This window comes from Otolemur garnettii, unplaced genomic scaffold (assembly GCF_000181295.1).
Source record: "Otolemur garnettii isolate 467f Iridium unplaced genomic scaffold, OtoGar3 scaffold00109, whole genome shotgun sequence".
NCBI lineage: Eukaryota > Metazoa > Chordata > Mammalia > Primates > Galagidae > Otolemur > Otolemur garnettii.
Window position 1 is genome coordinate 3,164,949 of NW_003852504.1, and position 18,896 is coordinate 3,183,844.

Here is an 18,896-nt window from a genome sequence, read left to right on the forward strand (position 1 = left end):
TAATTAAGACATAAGCAGATTTTGTTACAGAAGTTGAAACACTGAGAACTTAAAAACATTTTTGTTATAACACTAATATGAAATTTCAAAACACCTAGAACACCCAAAGTAATGTTCAAAAAGAACATAGGTGAAGGGCAGACATCGCTTGACGTAGGAATTAATATTGAGGCAGGTAGTGAAGTAACCATGATAGTGTGATACTTATCCGAGGAATGATATATATATATCTCTCATTGGAATAGAACAATCCGGAAATAATAGACCCAAACTTATATAGTCATGTAATTTTTGACAAACTCGTCAAAACAATCCTGTGGGAAAAGGAAATATTTTTATTTTGTTTCGCCTTGATTTTCTTTTTAACAGATGGTTCTGGCATAACTACATATTCATTGAAAACAGTGAATCCCAAATGACAGCCTAGATAAAAATTTCATGTGTAAAAATAACAAATATCAAACATTTTGCTATATATAACATTCACAGATATTAACTCTTGGTGGATCATAGGCCTACCGACAGAGGGAAATCATAAAGATTTTAGAAGAAAACATGCAAGAATATCTTTTACTGTGTGCATAGGCAAGGCTTCCTTGTACATGTCACAAAAAGCATAACAATAGGAAATTGATGAGGGAAATTCCCTCAAGATTAAAAACTCCTGCTAAAGACAACACGGGAAATAGAAAGGTCACCTACTGGGAGAAAACATTTGTAAAATATGTATCTGAAAAAAGACTCCTACTATTTAGGATACTAAAGAGTTTCTACAATCCAATAATGAAAGAATAAAAAATTTAAATGAACAGAAGTCATATAGACAGTTTGGAAAACAATTTGGCAGTTCCTCACAAAGTTTAACTTAGAGTTACCATGCAGCCTAGAAGTCCCATTCCTTGGTACTTACCCAAGTCAATTGAAAACATATGCACATAGAAAGATGTACATTATGGAATAGTGTCCTTATTCATTATTTCCCCCAACTGGAAACAACCCAGATGTCTTTCAATAGGTAAATGGATAAGCAAACTGTAGTTCCATGGAATATTACTGAGCAATCAAGAAGAAAAGTGATTGATACATACAGCAGTATAGGTGAAATTTAAATGCATTTTATCTAAGTGAAAGTAGAAAAACTGCAAAGGCTATATATTGTATGCACCTGTTTATATGATATTCTGGAAAAAGCAAAACTATGGGGACACACAACAGATGTGTGGTTTCTAGAAGTTGGGGATAGACTAGAAGTAGATTACAAAGGGATCACACAGAGGAACTTTCAGCATGATGGAACCATTCTGTAAGGTACTGTGGTTGGGGATGCCTGAGGATACATTTGCCCAAACCCACAGGACTGTATACCATGGAGAGTATCTTACTGTATGAAGATTTAAAGCAATCACCTAGAAGGGCTAGAGAACCCAGGATGGAATAAAATCTAGGGAAAATATATCTAACTGTGTTATAAATGTAATATAACTTCATTAAATGTGGAGAGGAAAGAAGCTGACTTAATAACTTGAGATAACTGGTTTGTCTTGATACTATTTTAAAGGTAAAGATAAAAATAACTGTATATAATCACTGTACTCTAGCTAATAAGAATGTTTTTTACAGGGATATGGTTTAGCAATAATGAAACTACATTGTATGCACACCAGAGTTGAAAAACTAAGCAAACGCATTACAAAGACTAAGAACCAGTTTTCTCTACCGTGGAAAGGAGTAAAAAATAAGCAAAAAGGGTATTTTTGTCTTCTAGTCCTACTGTAACAAATTACCATAAACTTAGTGTCTTAAAATAATGCACATTTATTATTGTACAGTTCTGTGGACTAGAATTCCCACATGGTTCTCAATGAGCTAAAATTAGGTGTCACCACACTGTATTCTTTTTCAGTGCCTGTAGTGGATAATCTGTTTCCTTGCCTTTTCGGGCTTCTAGAGCCCACTCATATTTCTTGCCCCATGGCACCCTTCTTACATCTTTAAAGCTGGCAGCGTCTTGTCTCTCTGTGTCTTTCTTGCATAGTCAGATCTGCTTCTGACTCCCTCTTTGGCATCCCTCATCCAACTTTGATGATTCTTGTGATATATTGGACCCACCCCAGATAACCCAACCCAGAATAATATTCCTATTTTATGGCCAGCTGATTAGAAACCTCAATTCTACATACAACCTTAATTCCTTTTTCCCAGGTAAGGTACCACATTTCCAGGCTTTAGGAATTAGGGTATGAACACCTTTTAAGGGCCATTATTCTGACTACCACCATAGGAATGATAAAATAAGCCCTGTAGTGGTATATTAGAGTCAGAGATATCAGTGTAAATTAATATTAATTCTAATATGTATAGGAAGATACAAAACAGAGATATGTGGGTATATATATGTATAGATTTCTTAATTCTTAGGACTTAAAATAGTCCTAAGAACACCCCAGTAGCAACAAAAACAACTAGGCCCAGATCTTGGTTTCTAAATACTGTTCTCCAATAAAAGCAGCTGGGATACTTCAGAGAAATAGATGACTTTAGGGCTGGGGCAGGGGATATATAAGACAAACTCAGATTAAATTTAGTGGCATGAGGTTCTTAAAAAAAAACAGCAATAAACAAAAGGATAGAACCCTGTCCAAAGGATCTAGGATCTTAGCTCAAAGGGTACTTAATGGCCAAAACTGGGCAAATTGAAACAACAAACCCTAAGTATTATACTTTAAGCTACAGAATAAGCGAGTCTATATGGATATAAATAAATGATTTAATATGTAAATGGAGAAGAAAGGAGAACTCTTCCTTATAGAAGAATTTTAATCAATAATGGTAGAAGAAATCACCATCAGAATAGCAAAGTAGTAATTTGTGCAGGCCAGATCCACTAATGAATGCTAAGATGATTAGATGAAACTTTAAGCAGAAATGGAATATTTCCATCTCCCCCAGATATTATACATTTTTGCTGTTGTTTTAAGGCGTGCTTATAAATCCTTCGGTATTCTTCCTAGGAAGTCGAGTTCAATTCTCTTCCATTTGAGTTAGAGTTAGTGATTTGTTTCTAATGGAAAGAGTGTAAGCTGTTACTGAGTATATGCTTTGTATGTACTGATTATTTATGTTACTGTGAGAGTAATGCTATAGTAAAAAACCTAGGAGACACCAGCTTGACCAGGTAGCCAAGGTCAACATCACCAGCAGCATCCTGTACCTGTCGTGTACCCCCTAATATGATAGGCTGAGAAGAGGGACCTACTGGATTTGGTACAGCAACAGAAAAAAACACATCGGTGTCAAAACTGATGGACTCCTAATAAAGTCTCTAGTTTAGTTAACAGTGTGAGCTTTTGGTAAAGTATGTATCATATCATGGTTATGTAATATGTTAACGCTAGGGAAAGCTGGGTGGAATTATATGGAAACCATCTGCAGTGTTCTTAAAACTCTTTGATAAATATAAACTTATTTCAAAATATTTTTAAGGGGCAAGATTTGGACAGACATTTCACAAAACTAAATATATAAATGGCAGTACACACGAAAAAGTACTCAATTATAATTTGTCATCAGAGAAAAGAAAATTAAAGGTATCAATACACACCCACCTGAATAGCTAAAATTAAAAAAATCTGTCAACACCAAATGTAGGCAAGGATGCAGAGCAATCAAAATTTCCTACATTTGGGTGGGAGTATAAAATGGTATGACAACTTTGGAAAATGTCCCAGCAATTTCTTATAGTACTAAATTATCCTATGCCCAAGCAATTGCACTCCTACATAGTCAATTTAAATAAAAAACATATGTTCACACAAAAATTTGTACACAAACATTCATAGAGGATTTAAACATAATACCCCAAACTGGAAACAGCCCAGTGGTCTATCAATATGAGAAGGGATAAACAAACTTTGGTGCATTCATAAAATTGAATAGTACAATAATAGGAAACAAACTACAGACTACCTGGAACGATATGCATGAATCTGAAAAACATTGTTTTGTGTGAAAGAAATCTCATGTCTAAACATCCCTACTTGTCTTCTTACATTTATTTGAAGTTCCAGAAAAGATAAGATTGATCTGTTGTGTAAACAAAAGAAAAAAAAATCAGAACAGTGTTTGCCTCTGGAGGGATGGGGCAAAGATTTACTGGACTGGAGGCTAAGAGAACTCTGGGATGATGGTATCATTGTTTACTTTGAAAGGCATTTAGGATACACATACATGCATTTGTTGAAACGTTGCGAATGCAGATTTAAGGTGTTTGCCTTTTATTATATGTAAATTATACATTAAAAGATGATCTATAAGTAAATATTGAACTCTAGTTAAAGATGTAAACTCTTAAGGATTTAGGGAAGAATATTGATGTTTGTAAGTCATTTTGAAATGTACCAAAAAATAAGATAGATTGATGGATGAAGAAAGGAACGGTTGGACTGACACTGATTTAATAAGGCAAGTACACTAAAATGTTAATGGCAGAAGTTAGGCTGGGTATATTTGCAGATGCTCACTTAAAGTATTTTCAACTTTTAAAAAAAAATATGAAAATCTTTATAAAGTCTTTGCAAGTAATATACTAATGAACAATTTCAATTCAATAGTAGCCAAAGAGCATCAAAGAAAAAATAATGCTAAGTATAATGACTTTAATAAAAGGGGTACATTTTCGATAGATTAGTATGAAGACAGATTAAAATTAAAATGTGCCACTTAAAAACTAATAAATGTCAAGTCAAGTAAACATACAAGGATGTAAAATATTTACTAGCTGGATGTCAAAGGCTAGTGGTTGAGTTACTGGAGAGGTGGGGGGTTAAAAGTGGCAGAAACTTAAATGGTAGCCATAGATGTTTATGGCCATTGGGTGACATTCAATTGTTGCCAAAGTACTGCTACACATAGGCTGGCTGGTCTATCTTGAGAAAGAAATGACTCCCTGAGCTAAAAACTGAATGGGCAGAATCAATGACATTGCTGAACTAATAACAGATATTCAAGAAGCAGGAGTGGGACCAGAGTAGCAAAGGCTATAGGTGGTTGCTATCACCACTGGGATCCAACCTCGTGTCTCAGAGTCCTAAGAAAGCCACCAAGAACAGTGGTAAAGACAGGGAAATTCAACTGATGGAGAGTGCCACATCCGAGGAAAGCAAGTTCATGACTGTCCAGATTTGCCTTTTCCTTACTGGGCATACTCTAAAGTACTGGTTCTCAAAGAGGTGAATTCTATTCACTAGGAGGTATTTGGGTAATTGTGTGTACACTTGGCTTGTCACAATGCTTGGGCGGTGTTACTGACGTTCAATGGATGGAGTCTGGCAATGCTGCTGGTCCTGAAATGCATTAGATAACCTCATACAATAAACATAACCTCATACAATGAACATAACCTCATACAATGTCCTTCATCCTGCATAGCTTTCAAATATTCCAGCTAGCTTTAATAATATAGGTGAGAAAACTATTTATAGTTGTCTGAATCTTGTCTTTTTTAAAATTAAATCATAGCTGTGTACATTAATGCAGTTATGGGGTACCATATGCTGGTTTTATATACAATTTGAAAGAATTTCATCAAACTGGTTAACATAGCCTTCACTGCATTTTCTTATTTTGTTAAGACATTTATATTCTACACTTAGTAAATTTAACATGTACCCTTGTATAATGTACCATAGGTGTGGTCCCACCAATTACCCTCCCTCCATTCATCCTTCCCCCTCCCCTTCCTTCCCCCTCCTCCTTCCCATTCATCTTGGGCTATAGTTGGGTTATAGCATGCATAAGGAAGTGTGGGTGCTTATAAACTGGTTTCATAGTAGGGCTGAGTACACCGGATACTTTTTCTTCCATTCTTGAGATACTTTGCTAAGAAGACTATATTCCAGCTCCATCCATGTAAACATGAAAGAGGTAAAGTCTCCATCTATTTTAAGGCTGCATAATATTCCATGGTGTACATATGCCATAATTTATTACTTCATTCATGGGTTGATGGCCACTTGGGCTTCTTCCATGACTTAGCAATTATGAATTGGGCTGCAATAAACATTCTGGTGCAAATATCTTTGTTATAGAGTGATTTTTGGTCTTCTGGATATATATGTAGTAGAGGAATTGCAGGATCAATGGCAGGTCTATTTTTAGATCCCTAACGTCTTTCCAAAAGGAACTTATTACTTTGTATTCCCACCAGCAGTGCAGAAGTGTTCCCTTTTCTCTACATCCACTCAACATCTATGGTTTGGGGATTTTGTGAGGTGGGTTAATCTTACTGGAGCTAGATGATATCTCAAAGTGGTTTTGATTTGCATTTCTCTGATGATTAAGGATGCTGGGACAAAAGTTGATCTAATATTCTCCCTACCTTCCTGAACTCCCAATCCACCCCCTCCCTCCTCTCTTGACAGTCTGGAAGACTACCCCCTGCAGAATCCAGAGTGTCTGGCAGATTTTTGCTAGGGTGGGGCATCTCATGGGCTGTGGGGCTGTTGCGCTGAAAACATAACTTTAATACAGACGAGGAGTCACAAGAGGAGAGAGACTTGCCCCGTATTGGAAAGCGCCTAGCGCAGAAGCTGTGCCATGGACCACCAGGGACACCCTGCTCGCGTGCTTCTGCTACCCGGGGGCACCGCCCACATGAATCTTGTCCTGATGGGAGCTTTTATCCTACTGTTTTCCTGTATCTCCGCCTTGCCTGTTTTCCTTTCTTATATGTGATGCCTCTCAATCCTCTTCTCCTAAATATAAACTTATTCATTATAAGTTGGCGCAATCATGTATTTCATTATGCTGTCTGATGGAGTCATGCCCTTGCATTTATATATTGAAATACATATCATTTTACTGTAAATTGCTTTCTTTTCGTTTCTCATTTATTTTTCAGTTAGGTCACTATATTGATTTTTTTTTTGGAATTATGTGTGTAGGTAGGTTATATTATCTACAAACTTCATTTCGGAATAGTGAAGAGGGAGTCACAAAATATTTGTTATTAAGAGGGAGTATTAGGTCTCAAAGGAATAAGGACTACTGATCTAGAACTAAAAATGAAAGATGAATATGGATAATAAATAAGGCTTGAGGCTGCTGAAATGCTGGGCTCATTATTACCATAGTAGGAGGAAAAAATCTTTGGTGTGAGTGAGCCACTGGAGCAGAAAGTTTCTGCCTAAGAAGAATCATTACTAGTGTGTGTCAGGCCCTTTTCATCAGCATGCAATTTTATCCTCACAACAATTCTGTAAGATACATTCTATTATTATCCCCATTTTTCAGATGATAATTGGACTTCAGAAAGATGATGTCAGTTGCCCAAGTTTTCTGAGTCACTGAGTGACAGAGCCTAGAGTGAAACTCAAGTCAGTCTGATACCCAAACCACATGCTCTCTATTATCTTACTCAGCCTTTCCCAGAGCGAGCTGGGGCAGAAAGCGCTAGACATCTTCATCCCTGTATAGAAAAATCAGCCTGTGAGAAGCCATAAGTGCAGATCATTCAGCATGTACTGAGTGCTTCAAACTGTGCAAAGAAATCAGAAATAAAAGACATAGAAGCCCCTTGTCTTCAATGAATTTATAATCAATCTAACTGTATGTTTCAGATATGTAAGTATAAGGTTAGCTTAGAGGAAGCGGAGAGAATGGTGGAGCTGAAGGAATAGCAAGGACAGTTCGTGTGTGAGTGTGTGTGTGTGGGTCCCTTTATGTCCCGTGTATCTCTTAAGGAAACCTTGACAAAGATTTATCAGTGCCTACTATGTGCATGGCAAAAAGCAGAGAAATAAAGACATAGTGAAATACTGGGATAGTGAACCTGTCTTTGGATAAATAGAAGGGGAAAGATCCCAGCACAGACAAAAGGGCTTGTCAGAGGCCAGAAGCCCACATGAAAGAAATTTGAGACAACAGCCAGACTTACTTTGCAAAGGGATGAAGTCATCTTTATCCCTTGAGCAAGAGTCAAGAGAGGCAGTGGTAAGTTGTGAAGCCAAGGAGACCAGAAAAGGCTCGGGAACATGCTGTGGGCATGAACATAGCGAAAGAATCAACAATAAATGAATAAAAGATCGTGAAGCTGCCTGCAGAGCTCGAGTGAAGTTAAGCTGCTGGGATTTATGCATTTGTTGATTATCCACTTTGTGCTCTACCCATAGTAAATATTCAACCACAGGCAGCCGCCTCTGCACCTTCCCCACTCTTGGCCCCCCAGCCAATGTTCTGTCTCATTTATTCCTAAATTGTGAGCAATCTGAGCAACAAATTATAAAGACAGAGCATACACACATAGGGTTTGCTGTTATAATCAAAATTTACAACAAAATTAATCTGACACATATTTAATGATATGCATAATTGTTATTGTGCCGGGTGGCAATTAAGCATAAATTGTAAACAGTTCACATAAATGCCTGCAATTAGAATTACTTCCACCCAGTTAAACCAAATTCTTAGTTTCTTTTCTGAGTTTTTCAGCCTTTGTATATCCCTCATCTGCATCCACGTCAGCAGTGCACATACTGAGGTGGTGTGAATCATCACCTTTTTGAAGCACTTGCCAGCATTACACAACAAATCTAGGGTCTTTCTGCCCAGCAGCTATCTCTGGATGCCACCCACAGGGCCCTCTCATCTGAAGAGCCCATGAAAGTCCAGTTCTTATGCTGTCCTATGCCAACCTCAAATGGCGCTCGCTGCCCCCTCCAGAGGGATTTCAGGGGGAGACAGAGGGGAAAACCCAGGTTAGTGGTGGGAACATATGAGAGGAATGGACTCTAAATCTCAATATCTGTAACTCCAAGGACCAACAGATCACAGCATAAGGGTAAATGGCATAATTCAGCACCCTATCCCTGTCTACTCCTGATCCCATGAAATGACAGATATGGTCATCTTCCTGGATCTCCTTACAGGGATAGTTTCTCACTGAAAAGAAAATTCTGCTCCATCCTCGCCCTCAAAATATCCCTCCCTCAATTCAATGAAGCTATCTCCTTAAACGTCTTTAAATTCCAGACATATGCTGCTTTTACTGCACTGTGCCATTAAAAAGAAATAATTTTTAAAATCCAGAGGAAGCGAGCATATCAATGAGAATACATGTCAGTAGATTAAACTTCAAAGTCAGATAGATCTGGATGCCACAACTTGCTAGCAGTGAAATGTTCATACGTGTATCTACCCACTCTGAACCTCATTTTCCTCATTTGTAAAATGGTGAAAATAAGGGTCTATCTTACATGGCCATTGTGACAATTTTATGGGATCATGTATATAAAACATTACTACACTCCCTGGAGCACAGTAAAATTTCATTAACTGTTGGTATACACTTATTATCATCGTGGCAGTTGTTGCTTTTTGCTGTAGCCTTGGCTTCCTCATTACTGTGACCATCCCACCATGTGTTTCCTTCTGTAGGGAGCAGAACTGCAGGAAATGAATGTATGAAATGCTAGTGGTGAAATCTGGATAGGGAAGCCACAGATGACCTTAAATCAAACAGAACAGCACAGATGGCTCAGGCCCTCATCTATATTCCACATTTGTTAGAGGGAGGTTAGTGCAGACGTGGAGCACAAAAAGACCTGGCATTTAGAAGGGACTGATGAAAATTGTCATTAGAAATATAATTTTCATCACCAAAAATGTATTTACCAAACCCCTAGTACAAGGCACTGGGGAGACAGAAGTGATATAGATGAGATATTTTAGAAGGGAATTAGAGAAATGTGAGTGAACATGTATAAACAAATATGACAAGGGAACTAATGGAGGGGTATCCTTGATATGGTGGTAATACTGAGGGTGGAAGTATTCTCCTATGCTTGGGAAGTTCAAGGAATCTTTTCTTCAGAGAAGCAAGTTTTGAAGTGACTGTAGAAATCTGCTAAATTGTGGTGTGTGTGTGTGTATTTCAGTGTTGTTCAAGAGGAATTTTCTCATACAGTTGAGTTTTCTGAATTTACTTTGTGCCTCCTAAAATGAAATGGATTCTGTGGCCACTATCCTAGTTACCATTCCTCTATAACACAACACTCCTGAAATTAGTGGACCAAAACAATAGTGAAATTATGTTCATGGTCCTATATCTGAGACCTCAGCTTGGAAAACTCTGTGACTAGAGGGATCTCAAAAGCTAGAAAATAGGTTCTTCTAGAAGCATCTGTACTCACATATCTGGCTGTTGATGCTGGTTGTCACTGTTGTTTTCTGTTAGGGCCCTTATAATGCTTTAGTGGTCAAAGCTGCCACAACCCTTCCATAATCAAAGGGAGAGGACATAGATCCCCTTTCTTAATGAGAAGAATATCAAAGAATTTTCAGGTATAAGTCCTATAGACCTTGTATGGACATCATTTCTGCCTACCTGGGGACTCTCAACTGAATAAATCCCAGTGGCTTCTCTGTGTGACTTGGTCTTCACAGTGTGGTGATTTCAGGGAATCAGACTTCTTACATGGTATCTTAGTGTTTCCAAAAGCAAGTTTGGAGCAAGGCAAAAGCTGCATCAGTTTTTTATGACCATCCTTGGAAGTCACATCTTTCATTCTGAATGCTACCATTGTGTCCAGGATGCCCTCTGTTGGTGCTCTTGTCTTGCTCTCTATTGTTCCAAAAAGTCACTAGCCTTTTGAGATTCCAAAAGAGAGGGTATTGATCCCACCTACTGCTGGGAGGAATATTAAAGAATCTGTGAATATGTTTTAAACTCTCCTTAGCCACCCATCCATCAAACCACAGCCATCGAATATCTACTCATTGACTAACCAGGGAGTGAGAATGCCAAAGGCATTCATTCACTAATTTATTTATCAAATAAGCATTGACTACTTACTGTGGGACAGGAACAGAAATTCTAGGAGACAGGCATGAAAAACATAAATGTACAAATAATTACATAATTATCATTTTGCTTGGTGCTCGGAAGTATAATGAGACATTGAAATGGAGCTTAACTAGGTAGGGTGATGGTGTTGGCAGGGAAGTAAAATTAAATGAGGTGGCCAGGAAATGTCTATCTGATGTCAGTTTTAAGGAGAGAGCAGAAGAATAAAAGAAGCCAGCTACATCAAGTTTGGGGGAAGAACACTCTAAGTAGAGGGAATTGCATATGCAAACATTCTAAAGCACAAAATAATTTACAAATTTGAGAAACAGGGTGCGGATCCTAATGGGGCCAGAGCACGTACAATAATGGTATATGATGAAGTTGGAGTGGTATATGTGAGCCAAACTCTTAATGAGTCCATTTCCCTTTAGCCTACCAAAAGGACCCCCTTTGTTTACCTTTATACTGCTTATTGTTATTAGAATTTTGAGTAAGAAAATCATGGGGACTCTGTAGAGAAGGAAATATGGCTATTGCAGAAAGAGTAAGGTGGATCCAGTCTAGTCATATTTTAGGGCCTGCCATTAAAAGCCAAATGCCAGACAGTAGGGTCCAAAGTTTCCACAAAGCTGTTCAGTCGATTAACATATGAAATATCTTGGTGTCCAGCTTGTGTTTTGCTTGCCAAAGATGATAGTCAGCTGAGACCCTGACAAAACTGGGAAACCCTCAGAAACTTGGCCTTAGATTTTACTAGTTTCTGCTTTCAGGTGTCAGACCATGTCACAATTATTCAGATACCTCTGTGGTCCATGTTTCTTTATTATATCAAAGCAAGAAAGGATTCAGTGACATCTACTTTTGAGTTATGATAAAGATGATAACTATTAAAATAATAATTGACATGTAGCGAATATCTGTTATGTGCTAAGAGTCTTATGTTTATTATCTCTTTTAATCTTTGTAACAGCCTCGTGAGGTAAGATACTGTGTTTAATCAATTTCGTGTTGCTATGAAGGAATACCTGAGACTGGGTAATTTATAAAGGAAAGATGTTTACTTGGCTCATAGTTCTGCAGACTGCACAAGCATGGCACCAGCATCTGCTTCTGGGGAGGGCTTCAGGGAGCTTCCAATCAAGACAGAAAGTGAAGCGGGGAACAGCCGTGTCACATGGTGAGAGAAAGTACAAGAGAGAGAGGAGATGGTGTCAGGCTCTTTTAAACAACCAGCTCCCACATGAAGCAATGAAGTGAGAACTCACTTATTCTCAAAGGGAAGGGCACCAAGCCATTCATGTGGGATCTGCCCCATGACCTAAACACATCCTCATCAGACTCCACCTCCAGCACTGGGGTTGGAATTTCAAAATGAGATTTGGAGGAGACATATATCCAAACTATGTCAGGTAGTAGTAGTATCTCCATTTTATATTTGGAGAGATTTGAAGGTTTGAAGATCAAGGAGGGTAAACTATTTGCCTTAGGTCACAGAGCAGGGACTCACAAACAAGTCTACCTGAGTGGTAAGCCCACTAGTGAAAGCACTATTGGATACCATAACTTTTTCAGATAGGGAAAGACACAATTAGGTGCCCAGAGATCTGGCATATGCAGTTCCCCTAAAGTTGAATTTTCATCTGAATTTCTCACTTCTACTCAGGTGCTTGGCTTTACATAGACTAAACTGAACTGTGGCCTGTGCAAAAGTGACCCATTGCTTTCATATGCTTAATTTGTTTTTTCTTCCAAACAATTTCTTATTTGCATTCTGGTTTAAGAATTAAGTCCCTAGACTTACACAAACTACCATTTTGAGCTTCAGTTATCCTTGGAGATCAGGGCATGTAATCAGCTTCCTTAAATACCTTAAATTAAGTGATATGCAGAGAACAGCTTGCCTTTAATAGATCTTCTTACCTGCTCTCAATGGGGCCCTGTCTTAGGTATTAAAAAGAAGAAATCCAATTAGTTCTAATTGCTGCTCTCCATGGACGTGTTGCCTTCTCATTGGCAGATGGCAGCTGGTGCTATGAAGGAAGCAATGACTCTTAAATTGTTCAGGTGGAACTATCACTTCCCTTTTTTCTTCACCACACTTTTTACCTGCAATGCATCATATCTCCAAAACCTATAAATCCAGAGTTAGGACTATGAGTGTTAAAAATTGATGATCTCTTCAACAGAGGCTAAGTCTATTCACTGGCCACTCGATATTCCTTTGGCTTGGTCTAGTTGAACACGTATTTGGTACATGCCCTATGTCTGGGACTGTGAAGATGGTTCAGTGGTTACACAGGAGAGTTTTCAGGGTAAATTCACACGAACCTCACCTTACCCTTTTTGTGCCCAGGATAATGTGAAGTACATAGGAGGCATTTATACTTAAATTTTTCTTTAATGTGTATTTATATGTTCATTTATATTTAACAAATATGTCAGACATATGAATAAATGTTTGAGTTCCTTTCTCAAGGGCTTAAGGCAGTGCTAGTCCCAGACACTAAGAGGAAAGGCAAGAGATTCTCCACCCCTCACCACAAATTCCACCATCAAATTTGCCCCAAGACAAATCTTAGACTTCTGGAACTGGAAACTAGTCTTAAAAAATTATGTAGTTCATTCTTGACTTTAAGCAGGTGAACAACTATACTGTAGGATAAATACCTTTATGAATCAGGTGAATGTTGGGGTCCCGCCCCGGGATCAGGGTCCGCTAAGGCCTGTGGAACTGGCAGTGAGACTGAAGAAATATAAAGTTAGAAACAACATGAAAGAAAGAGACAAGAGACAATGAATAGAATTTTCAAAGGTGGGAACTCAGGGGACCACCGCCCCATGGTCCCCAGTGTCTGTTCCACTCAGCTTTTGTTGAAGACTATTTGCTCAGAAGGTAAACTGAGGGAGGGAACAAAGATACCAGCAGTTTCTCTGAGTGAGCATATCAGCTCCTATTGTTTTTATAATCATTAACTTTAAGGGTCTGAGCAGCCTTGAGAAATCCAGAACCTGAGCCTTGTGTGGGGGCGGCCTCCTGTCTGACTGTCAGACATATAGATTCCTAGGGAGTAAACTCTGGTAGTTCCCTATGGAGTAAAACACCACTAGTGTCAATCTCCTCTGAAGGATCAGTGGGAAAGAAGAATTTTCCTCTCATCACCACCACAGAGGGTCTTCCTCTGCAATAAAGGATATAAGCCCTTCTGCCCATATTTCAGGGCATTGAGCTGTTCCCTGGATCTCTGCCCAGCCAAATGCAAATCTCCACAATGGGTATCTGCTTTGTGTGTTTACTGGGCAGGAAACGCCTTAGTTAATGTATCTTTCCAGGCCTTGCCATAGCCTCTTCTATGACCACTATCCCTCAGAGTGATCACAGACCCAGTAGGGGTGTTTGTAAGCAGTATCCCCAATGCGCCAGAGTTCTAGGAAAAGCAGGAAACTTGCTCAGATAAGAAATTTAGAAGCAGCTGCTTTAAAGGCAAACCAGCTGACTTTTCTTTGTTCCGACTCACTCAGCTTCCTTTTTAACATTTCCCTTTTTCTGGGGGTGTTTTCCCTTGCAAAGAATGGGATCTTCAGTCCCCGTTCTGCCTACAGGTGAAGAGACAGACACAGATTCAAAAATTACTGTACAGTGTAATCGATGCTAAAATAGAAATGTGTACAACGTGCTTTAATAATGTAGGAACGAGGGCCTACATTTAGAGGGGTGATGAAGGATCAGGGAATGCTTCACAGAATTTGTGACACTTGCTTTTGATATTTGAAGGATCAAAAGGGGTTAACCCGGGAGAAGTAAGGAACAAGTAAAAGCAGAAGCAACATGAGTAATTAATTATACAGTCACAAAGAATGGAAGACCTTTATTCTGTTCCTAATTGGGGGTCCTTGTGGCAGAGGTTGATTAAACACCAGAGACATATGGTCATATTTTTGTTGCAGTAGGGTCACTATGGTGATAGTGTTAGGAAGAGCCCAGATAACCACTGTCACTTAATGCCAGACCCTTGCTAGGTTTTATAGTTGCACTGCCATGGTGCACTGAGAAGCGTGTGAGACATAGAGCTCACTCTTTTCCCCTTGGGGATTTTCATTCCAGAAATGAGAACACACTGAGTTATTGGGAAGTGTTATGCTCAGTACATATTGTGGTGCCCTGTTTTGGATGATGACACAAATGTTAAATCAAACATCTATTCTATACACATTTTACTTTTGGCCTTTAGGGCACTGTGTAGGAAAATTCCCATCCTCAGAGAGCTTATTACTTGCCTGTGAGAGAGAAGAAGCTTCGCAAGCGTCTAGAAGTGCTTCCATGCTGGTAGATAAATGTAGGCTGTTTAACATTTCTGCTTTTTGTATGATTGGCAATTATTAGTTAAACTTCATTAATCTGCAATAGGTAACCAAAATATTTTTCATTGAGTTTACATAATTCCCACTTCAAAAGGTACGCCTACACATAAGTTTCTCTACCAAGTGGAAACCAGTATCATGAAAGTCATATGTATTTTTCTAGACCAGTGAATGAATCCACAATGAAGTATAAATATTTTTATTTTATCTTTTATGGGACGCACTGTACTATACATTGTTTTTTTCACTTACAATACATCATGGAGCTCTTTCTATATTAGCACATGCAGACTTACATAACAGTAGCTACCTCACAGTGTTTCTGTGAGGATTCAACACAATAATCCATGCAAAGGACTTAGCATAATGTCTGGCACCCACAAAATATTCAATAAATGGCAGCTTAACACACTCTGGTTCATTAATGTGGAAAGAATTGATGAAACAAGCAAAATAAAACCCTCATCAATTTCACAGTAAATATTTTTGACAATAAAGAAAGATTTTGGCTTTATTGGGGTTCTCAGAAAGTGCTAAGAGTCACTCAAATATTCAAACTTTCTTTTGACCAATTCTACATCCCTCAAGGCACCAATTTTCTGAGAGCTACTTTCACATCCTTGTTTCGTAGGGTATAAATTATAGGGTTGAGGGCAGGAGTAACTACTGTATACAGGAGGGATAGCAGCTTCAACAAGTCTTCATGCTGAAGCCCCGATGGAAAGCCATAGACAATGCCAAGTGTCCCATAATAGAGACTAACCACTATCAAATGGGAGGAACAGGTGGAAAAGGCCCTCTGCTTCCCTGCAGCAGAAGGAATCTTTAGAATGGTGGAGATGATGTGAATATAAGAAGCCAGGGTCAACAGAAAGGGGCCAAGGGCAAATAAAGCGGTACATACAAAAGAGGTCATCTCAGCTACTTGAGTGTCAGTACAGGCCAGTTTAACGATGGGCTTCAAATCACAGAAGAAGTGCTCAATCTCATTGGCAGAACAAAATGTTAAGCGAAAAATGAGGACCATGAGAAGAATGGGTGCCAGAAAACCAGCCAACCAGGAGGCACCAGCTAGCTGTAAGCAGCTCCAGTGGTCCATGATGCTGAAGTAATGCAGTGGTTTGCAGATGGCTATGTAGCGATCATAAGACATTACAGCCAAGAAAAAGCATTCTGTAGCCACCAGGGAAGCAAACAAGTAGAACTGGCAGGCACAGGCAGGAAAGGAAACAGGCACACGAGCTGATAACAACGTCTTCAGCAGCAGGGGTTCAATGGTAGTGGTGTAGACAATCTCAAAGAAGGAGAAGTGGCAAAGAAAGAAATACATGGGGGTGTGAAGAGAGCAATCAGCTGTCACCACAATTAGGATAACAATGTTACCCATGACAGTTACCACATAGATGGCCAGAAATATTCCAAAAATAAGAAACTGAAGGCCATGGAGATCCCCAAATCCTAAAAGGAAAATTTCTGAAAATTGAGTAATATTGTCCTCTTCAGGGCCAGGCATGATTTGGATCTGAAATAAAGAAATGAATATTTGAAGAATAACCATTGATCTACTATTTTTAGAAAAAAATCAAACTGCTTGGAGGCTTTATACATATCAAGCATAATTGCCTGCTTTCTAGAAGTTCGGAATCCTTAAACTTAATTAGTAAATTTGACCATGGTCCTCCAGGGGCGATTTGGAAAGTTAATCCATGACTTTAATTATCCCATCATATTTACAATTATGAACTATTGAAACTGTGACTATGACAGATGCACATACACATTTTTTTCCAATATTTATTTTGAAAAATAAGGGGAACACATTCAGTGCTCGGAGATTTTACACCGTTTCTACTGCTGCTGCTAGTGTTATCATCAACAATAAAAATTCCTAATTATGTATCTGCAAATTGCATAGGCTCTGTGAGCAAATCTGTTTCCTGTTTTAGAAATTCCATACCAATGAAATTATATATATTATACTTAATCATGACATAGGCTGTCTAATTCTTAAAACTTGTTTAATAGCAAGTTCTCTGAACCTTAGCAGAGGAGGCATAATGGAGCAAGGGTGAACCAGTAATGATGGGGCGGTGGGATGGCGCAGTGAAAAGAGACGTTCTGAGTTCAAAGCATAGCTCTGTTACTTATTTGCTATGTGCCTCTGAGCAAGTCATATTACTTCTCTGATAGCTTCCTTATCTATAGGCTAGCATATTAATTCTGTGTGACATGGTTTGTACAGTTACTGATCCACAGCAGTTGCAGCCTGTTTTCCGAGTTCCTGTCTCCCTGCCAGCGCCGCAGGGATGGCTTCCCCAAACCGCAACCCAGCTGCCACAAGTGTCGCAGTGGCCAGTAAAGGAGCAGAGCCCAGTGGGGGCGCCGCCCGGGGCCCCGTGGGCAAAAGGCTACAGCAGGAGCTGGTGACCCTCATGATGTCTGGCGACAAAGGAATTTCTGCTTTCCCTGAATCAGGCAACCTTTTCAAATGGGTAGGGACCACCCACGGAGCAGCTGGCACAGTATATGAAGACCTGAGGTATAAGCTCTCCCTAGAGTTCCCCAGTGGCTACCCTTACAATGCACCCACGGTGAAGTTCCTCACACCCTGCTACCACCCCAATGTGGATACCCAGGGTAACATCTGCCTGGACATTCTGAAGGACAAGTGGACTGCCGTGTATGATGTCAGGACCATCCTGCTTTCCATTCAGAGCCTGCTAGGAGAACCCAACGTTGATAGCCCTTTGAACACACATGCTGCTGAGCTCTGGAAAAACCCCACAGCTTTTAAGAAGTACCTGCAAGAAACCTACTCTAAGCAGGTATCCAGCCAGGAGCCCTGACCCGGGCTATCCAGCCTCTCCTTATATTGTGTTTTTATTTTTTCCTTTAATGGTCTGTCCTTTCCTTGATTTCTGTATAGGACTCTGTATCTTGAGCTGTGGTGGTATTTTTGTTTTGTTTTTTAAATTAAGTCTCTTATTGAGCCCTTGTGATGTATGTTAAATAAATACATTCTGGTTGGAAAAAAAAATTATTGATCCACATTAACCGCTTACTACATTCATTCACCCACTCAACAAACACTTAGTAAGTGCATACTGTGTGCTAGACTCATTGATAGGTACTTAGAATAAGATAGTAAAAAAGTAAATAATTTTTAACAAGTCAGAAACACTCTCTACATTTCATGGACTTAACATTCTAGTGGGAGCAAAAGACTAAAAATAAGGAAAAAGACCTAAAAAGAATTTTGAGTTGTTTATTATGAATGTAACAAGAATCTAAAATAGGAAATATGGCTATATATGTGTGTTTATGTGTATGGGGGAAGGATGTTTTGGTTGGGTTGATCAAGAAAAGCCTAAACAACTGAAACCTTAAAAAAAAAAGAGGAGACAACAATTCAGGAATTGGAAGTGGAGGAGGGGAGGAGAATATTATTATAGGTGGAGGGAATAGCCCTTGAGCAAGGAAAAATTGAGTGTGAGAAAAATTAAAATAGGAGAAATGGGAAAGGGCCAGATTATTCAGGTTATGGAATTCAGATTTTTAAATACTGTAGGAATCCCCTGGAGGGTTTTAAGGTGTAGTGGTCAAATTTAGAGCTTAAAGTCACTTTTGCTGTTGTTTGATAAATGAATTAGAGGGCAAAATTCATGCACAGTGTGAGAAAGTTAAGAGACTATTT

General features: G+C 39.0%; 1 protein-coding gene across 4 annotated transcripts; it reads left to right on the forward strand.

Annotated features, from left to right (window-relative positions):
- The first annotated feature begins 17,508 nt into the window (after positions 1-17,508).
- Positions 17,509-18,059, forward strand: LOC100956001 (ubiquitin-conjugating enzyme E2 C-like). Of its 4 annotated transcripts, none has more exons than XM_012809629.2 (2): positions 17,509-17,793; positions 17,866-18,059. In XM_012809629.2, the coding sequence occupies exons 1-2, from the start codon at positions 17,509-17,511 to the stop codon at positions 18,046-18,048; spliced, it is 468 nt and encodes a 155-aa protein (XP_012665083.1). In that variant the 3' UTR covers positions 18,049-18,059. The 4 variants fall into 4 exon arrangements, with proteins under 4 accessions (XP_012665083.1, XP_012665085.1, XP_012665084.1 ...); XM_012809631.2 differs by having other exon boundaries at positions 17,509-17,661; positions 17,839-18,059; XM_012809630.2 differs by having other exon boundaries at positions 17,509-17,644; positions 17,726-18,059.
- Positions 18,060-18,896: the final 837 nt, after the last annotated feature.